Source organism: Miniopterus natalensis, chromosome 2 (assembly GCF_054644295.1).
Source record: "Miniopterus natalensis isolate mMinNat1 chromosome 2, mMinNat1.hap1, whole genome shotgun sequence".
Lineage (NCBI taxonomy): Eukaryota > Metazoa > Chordata > Mammalia > Chiroptera > Miniopteridae > Miniopterus > Miniopterus natalensis.
This window is the reverse complement of record NC_142082.1, coordinates 166,021,037-166,028,448: the sequence shown is the minus strand read 5'-3', so window position 1 is coordinate 166,028,448 and position 7,412 is coordinate 166,021,037. Positions and strand designations below refer to the sequence as shown.

The following is a 7,412-nucleotide window of genomic DNA, read 5'->3' as shown; positions in this document are numbered from 1 at the left end:
GATTACAAATTATCTAAATTTTAAAGATGATTAAAAATGTACTTTCATAGAGAAACGGAGGAGGAAGAGTTATTTTGTGCACGCAGACTGACGCTCCTCTGGCGCACGGTGGTACAGTCGTTCCAAATCATGTGGCACCATGCCGTCGCCCCAGCAACCAGCACCCCTACCTGAGGATCCCCCCAACTTCCACGGGAAGTTCTCATGGCAAGTCTCCTGGACCTTGTTCCAGGGCTGCGGTCTGTGTCAGCTCTGTTAAATATTTACACATCACTTCAGTGCACTTGTGCGTATATAACAACAAAACAAGGAAAGCGTCTTTTCTTTGAGGGAGGAAAATCAGTAAAATGATTCTGAGACAGAGCAACTATTCCCCTGGGTCCCCAGCAGTACCCAGAGAACCTCAGGTCAGAAGGCGCCAGACCGCGAGGTGAAGCATGTTCTCTGAAGCAAGTTTATTTGCCTGATTGTTTAGATACACAGTCTCTTTTTCATCTGTGCTTGGTTCTGGTAGGGTCACTGCCTCCTTCCTCACATGAACTTAACCACAAGTCCTGTACTTTCTGGTGAATTTGGAAGAAGCCTATTAATCCAAATCTTCAATCTTCACTAACTCAGCTGTCTTCTCACAAATCCAAGAAATTTCGGCACTGCAGCGGGAGGTATAGGTATTTCCTTTTTGAAAATAAGCGCATCCTTGGGATCCATTGAACTGGGCATATTCTTTAGTACTAAATCTGAAGATTAATTGAAAATTGATTATACATTTAAAAAAATTAATTTATACATCAACTATTTGAAATGTGATCACAATTCAGTGTTCTCCGTTACCAAATATCATATATCTGAATGCTGAGATATGTGTTGCTTCCACAACACAACAAAACCCCTGAAGCTGGCGAACATTGAGTGCTTTATTTCAAGGTAATTATAGCTCCAGGTAGAATCGTTTAAAAAGGATACTTAAATTCTGGGTTGAGAATTTGCATTCTCTCCGTTAACATGGTAGAAACTACCCAATTCAGATTATTTCACAAGTACTAGATTTTCTTAATTTTGGAACTTTATGAAGAAAAGCAAAACAAAGAACAACAAAGAAATCACCTTCTGTGTAAAAAGTTTTTACATTTTACCCTGCACAAGTATAATTTTGTATATATTTGTGTGTGTGTGTGTGTGTGTGTGTGTGTGTGTGTGTGTGAAGAGAGAACAAAACAAAATTAAGAGAGAAACGAATGTGGTCCCAGTGTCAGTCCCCAGTTCCTCTGCTAAGAAATTGGCATCATCAGAAACTTAATGTCATCAGAAAACTGTGCTCATCGGGTGTAAATCTTCTGTGTGCCCCAAATTGCTTTTCCCCAAGTGCCCTGCATTATACTGCAGTGCTCTTTCCTACTTCAGAGCTGAGCTTACTAAGTCTTATCCGAGCGTGTGCATTTGCTGAGACTGGCTTTTACTCGGTAGGAAACGGCCGTGTGACCCTGAAGTTCAGCCTCGCCACCCTGAGTGCGCTGCGCCCGTTTATGGGGCAGCTGCGGTCTCGGGGAACCCGTGTTCGCAGGCTCTGAAACTTGCTGCCGGGGCCACCTCCTCCATGCTTCAACCAGGTGTGAATGGCGGGGCTAGGGATGATTAAAACTCTTTTGGGAGGAGGGACACATCTTAAATTTCAAAATGGAAACAACTGAGCTTGTTTCAGATGTACAGCATTATCATTTGATATCTGTATATACTATAGCATGCTCACCACCAAAATGAAAAAATGGGCAGAGGATCTGAATAGACATTTCTCCAAGGAAGACATACAGAGGGCCAACAGACAACTGAAAAGATGTTCAGCATTGCTAATTATTATGTAAATGCAAATCAGAACATCTTCTCAGTATCCCGCTTCTTAGTGTTCTTAGCTTGTTTTTTTCCAAATAGAAACTTACAAGGATGGAGATGGGGCAGAGCCATCTTCCCATAGCCAACTTCTGCTAGTTGGATCCCATGATAATCCCAGCCAGAAGAATGAAGACTTGGGTAATGGTTGTGACTTCAGAAAATCCTGAGAGAGAAAAGGGAAAACGCTATGTGAGAACCATTATTTCCATTTGCAGAAGTAAGATAGATATTTAATTCCTTTATAAATTTTCCTTCAAAATGTACTGCATCCCTACTGTGTGAATCAGAAATTCCCTTTATTTTCCTTTACATGGATAATTTCTATAATCAGAAGAAGAGATCCAGACCTTTTTTCCCAAGCTGTTTATCTTCACCAAGGTGGAGTTCTTGTCCATGCAGTTTTTTCTACTGTTAGTCCAGGTTTTTTCATTTGTTGCAAAATAGTAGCAGCTGTTTTGGTGCCATTGCCACATCTTAGGACAAGGATTACATTTGTGGTCTGAAAAAGAAATTATACCCCAAAGTATGAACTAAACAACTTTGGAGTGACTGGAGGTTTTGGAAATTAAATTATTTAATTTGATAGTACAGTTTAAGACCCAGCACCCCAAAAACATACTGCTTTAAAGGCCTTTGAAAATAAAGTCACCCTGATTATGGGTTGAGACAATGGTGTTTAAAATTATCTTTTTAGGGCTCAGTTTTCTGGCCTTAGAATGATCAGTTATACTTTTAACTTCTCGTGACAACAGGATCCCTTTAAAAAGTTCATAAAGTGAGGGACTGAAGTATCCAGATTGACATAATTCCATGATGCTTCCCCAAATTTGCCTGTGTGTTCAAAAATATTCAATAAATGTATATCTTCCCTTGTCTTCTTTAAAATTAGTGCAACATCCTTAGTGGTCATTGGATGGCGTAATTATGTGCACCAGAGGTGGTGCACATAATTAACCTCAACTGGAACGACAGATCTGATCTGACTGGTCAGCAGGTCCTGATTACCTGAGGTGTGAATGACTAGCTCTTGGCAGAGTTTGGTGGCCATTTGTCTCTGCTTCTTCAACAGATCGGAGACCTGTGATTTAAGCAATTCCTCCTCCGTGGGAAAGTTCCTGTAGTTGCTCGGCTGCTGGGCTAAGTTATCTTGCTCTTGGTGGATGGTTTTCTGAAGTTCACTCAATTTCTCTGAATCTGAGCCAGTTTCATTAGAGGTCTGCAAAACTCCAAGACATAACAGGAAACAAGTTCATACATTCTCCCATTCACACGATAGCCATAGATAATTCTCTTAACACAGAAATGTGTCTTACATTGTTTAAGATTTCTTAGTAGCTCTTAATAATGGAGGTATCACAGAAGGAATGCATCGGATGCCTTTCTACTTAAAATTGTTTAGAGATGATCCTTATAATTTTATTTATATTTTAATTATTATTGTGTTTGTACTAAAATAATGAATTAGTAATTATATATCTATGGCACTTCATCTAAGGCAGTGCCAGGCATTTTGCCATTCATTTTGTGGAAATTTTGTCTTTTTTCTATTTGGAGTTGGTTCATGTATTTGTCTTAATAGGAACAGAATCCTTTGGCACACTGGGTGTCTCAAAGTATGGTCTGTAGACCACTTGCGTCAGAATCACGTAAGGTATTTTTTAAAGGCATATTTTAATGCCACACTTGATCATTTCTGGTCCCAGATCCATAAAGTCTTCATTTTAAATAAGCACTTTAAGTGATTCACCAGCAGAATAAATTCAAGAACCAATGCACTCAAATCACTGCATTTTAGTGGAAAGAATCATTCATCTTTTATGGAAAACCAATGAATACATATTGCATCTTCATTTTTCATTGTAGAAGATCAACTGCTCATCTTCATAATGATTAGCTACTGAATATTTGTCACTGCTGCTAGAACATTATATTTCTTTTCAAAAGAGCAAGTTACATCATTGGCTTCTATTTATATGTCCAAATAGGTATGTATAAATCCTAATTATCCATGAGATTTTCCATATGTAAAAAAAATGAAAGTAGCAGAGGAGATGTTGGTATCATTTGGCAAATAAACTTTCTTGATTGTGTATCCCCTGAAATTGAATACTGTGCTCACTCACTACTCTGTGCACATACTTAACAACATCCTACAAAGTGTGTATTCTCAGGATGTTTTTGCACTTGTGAGTTCAGGATTCCCTATCCTCTCCAGCCCTGACTGCCCAATGATGGGTCAGAATAGAGAGAATAGTCTTTTTTCACTATTGTGCTTGGAAATGGAGCTTCCATTGTTGGTGGTTCAACTTTTATCTACTGACTAAGGTATACCAGGCCACTCTTCCTCCTTGTTTGTATCTTTTCCATTTATACCAGTCAAGCTGTTGCTGCTGCTTAGAGTTTCTCTACTCTAGAAATGTCTTGGATGAGCAGATTAAGCCAGTCTTGTACAAAGTCTTAGAGGTAAATAAAATGGCATGCCCTTCCTTGAATCCACCTTCCTTGGCTTTCTGTTTTTCAACATTGGGATGTGTTTCTATGCGGAAAAGAGGCTCCTTATTCCAACCAACAACTGGAAAAGTATAAGCTGTCCTCATAGTCCAGTCTAGCTTATCATGAGAAAGACAGGAAGCAGCAGAAAGTATTCAGGATGTAGCACTTTCATACAATCCAACCTGAATTTACATAGTTTATATAAATGCATTCCCTAATCACCTTTCTTGAGTTTGATGCAAATATACTTACACATAATCCCCAAGGTCGCCAGCCCAATCAGCAGCAACAGACAAAGAGTTAGCAGAGTCAGGGCCGCCCAACGCCATGTGTGGGATGGAGCTGGATACCGTGAAGAAAGCCAACAGAGGAATGAGCAAACTGAGCTGCCTGATGGTTTACACATGGTTGTTCATTTTTCCCATGTAGGAAGAAGCTTTCCTAAGCTTCTTTAATGCCCCTACCTAGAAAGATACCTAAAACAATGTGCTCTAAGAGCCCCAGCATCAGTGCTCCTCCCTTCCTTCATTCCTTCCTTCCCTCCTTCCCTTTTCCTTCCTTCCTTCCTTCCTTCCTTCCTTCCTTCCTTCCTTCCTTCCTTCCTTCCTTCCTTCCTTCCTTCTTCCTTCCTTCCTCCCTCCCTCCCTCCCTCCCTCCCTCCCTCTCTCTCTCTCTCTCTCTCTCTCTCTTTCTTTCTTTCTTTCTTTCTTTCTTTCTTTCTTCCTTCCTTCCTTCCTTCCTTCCTTCCTTCCTTCCTTCCTTCCTTCCTTCCTTCCTTCCTTCCTTCCTTCCTTTTTTTTTCTTTTCCCTTCTAAGTGTCTCCTAAGCTTTAGGTTTCTGTTTTACACCATCACACACCTTTCTTCAAGTTTACCGAATTCATGAACAAGATGTGGAAAGTGGTTCTCTGGATGATCCTAACGATAGAAGAGGTCCTAAGGTTTTGAAATTACAAACTTCCACAAGACGAGTGTTATGATGGATTTTATTTTTACCTTTTACCCATTTTATTTATCACCTAGTAGATAATGAATGACTACTGAGAGAAAGAAGGAATGAATGTGCAATCTAACCTACAAACCACAGAAAAGCCCAGGAAGCCAGTGGCTAACTCTTCAAAATTAACATTCCTTATGCAGGGTGGGGCAAAAATATGTTTAGAGCTGTTCGTGCAGAAAATAATACAATAATAAATAATAATACAAGAATAAACTTTGTGTTTTGCATCCTCATAACTGTAAACCTCCTTTTGCCCGACCCCGTACATACCACAAGTGGTTCTCTTACTCACTTCACTTTCCCGTTCCTTAGTTCAGGACCTAACGGCATCGAGCCCCATATTTCGGAATGATTAATGTAACCTCCGGGGGCACTGTCACATACAGCACATCCACTGCTTCCTCTTTCCCAAGGATTAGAGTTAAACTTTTTCTAAAAAATAATCTATAACCATCTTTATTAGGCACATGCAAAGTCTGTTGTCGTCCTCTTTGTGTATCACCCCCTCTCAAACCACACACACACACACACACACTTAACCCAAACTAGAATTAAAGAGGAGAACATAGTCCATGTATTTTAGATGATTCAGGACAACACCCTGAACTGCCAATGGATTTTTGAAGGTGAGGGATGTAGTCTGATATATCAAATTGGATTCCTGACCACAAAAACCACTATTTCTTCAAGTTGGATATAAAGGAATGAGTGAAAGGCTAGATCTAACTAGACTCCACCACATAACAGTTGTATGAACTTGCTTAAATCATTTAAAGTTTTTCAGCCTTAGTTTTCTCAATACATTGGAAGAAGTACTAATATTATTTCACTTGCTTCGCAACTATATTTTAACAAAGACATGATACACTGCATATAAAATACTGAAAAAGATAGTGTTATTTTTGATTCAACACTACTAATTATACTGGAAATTTCAACTCTTTAATTTTGAAAAATACTGTAAAACAGAAACTATCTCTTGTCTATTTCTGACTCACCCATCCTCCAAATCTCCTCTTCACTTATTTATACCTTTGAAAAGAAAAATTTCTTCTACCTTCCCTACTTTAGAAGCCTCCAATCTGCCTTCTAAAAGAACTTTCCTCTGGTATCTCTCACAAGGTATAAATATCAAGAACTGCATTTATAAAAAGAAATCTTAGCCCCCAAGCCTAATCTCTGGCATGTCTAATGAACATTTTCCACTATAACACAGGGCTTCATGAAGCATAGTGATATCAAACAATTTTTCTTCAGTATTGGGAACACCCATTCTACTAATACATTGCACAACTTTGTCTCCACTTCAGAGCTTCCCCAGCACCCCTCTCTTTAGCATAGGTAGAAAGCCAGTACCTCAAAGCACTGACCACCTGTCCGTCCCCTACGGTCAATCAAGCCTTGCTGTCTCTGAATCCTTACCTTTTTTCCTTAGGTTATTTTTATCCCGGTTATTTCTCACTCCAACAGAATCCTGAAATGAGAGTGTCGCGTAGGTCACTTCTTCAGACATTGTAGAAGAAAGCACTGCTATCAATTGTGTAATTAATGTTTCAATATCTTCAGGCCTAAAACAAGATGTTCTTTTCAAGGCTTGGAGCTTTTATATAGACACTCAACTGACCCAAGACACATCCCACTGCAACGTATGTAAGGACAGAATGACAGTTTTTCTGCTAAGGGAGGGAAGTCAAACATTCTCCTTACAAATCAACATATTGTAGATTTCAAGCTGTTTCTTGCTATGAAGCAAAGAAGCGGTGCTTGGAGTCAGTGCAGGGATGATGGTTCCATACATGAAATCCCATGATTCTCAATGCTTCAATAATGGGTCAATAAGTCACATTGGATGTGACTTATACACACCTATATTAGATATCAAGCAGATACACATGGTAAGACAGGAAGAGGTGTGTAGTCACATGTACTGTAGTCACATGTACCACCCACACCTGGCTGCTGTTTTAAGAAATCCAAGTGTGTGGTGTGTGTATGTGAGGAGAGAGAGAGAGAGAGAGAGAGAGAGAGAGAGA

At 39.5% G+C, this 7,412-nt stretch overlaps 1 protein-coding gene across 2 annotated transcripts; it reads right to left on the bottom strand.

Annotated features, from left to right (window-relative positions):
• Positions 1 to 586: 586 nt before the first annotated feature.
• CLEC12B (C-type lectin domain family 12 member B) lies at positions 587 to 6,892 on the bottom strand. Of its 2 annotated transcripts, none has more exons than XM_016221768.2 (6): positions 6,802 to 6,892; positions 4,633 to 4,731; positions 2,893 to 3,111; positions 2,235 to 2,386; positions 1,935 to 2,050; positions 587 to 737 (listed from the first exon to the last, which is right to left on the bottom strand). In XM_016221768.2, the coding sequence occupies exons 1-6, from the start codon at positions 6,890 to 6,892 to the stop codon at positions 587 to 589; spliced, it is 828 nt and encodes a 275-aa protein (XP_016077254.2). The 2 variants fall into 2 exon arrangements, with proteins under 2 accessions (XP_016077254.2, XP_087670082.1); XM_087813956.1 differs by having other exon boundaries at positions 587 to 650.
• Positions 6,893 to 7,412: the final 520 nt, after the last annotated feature.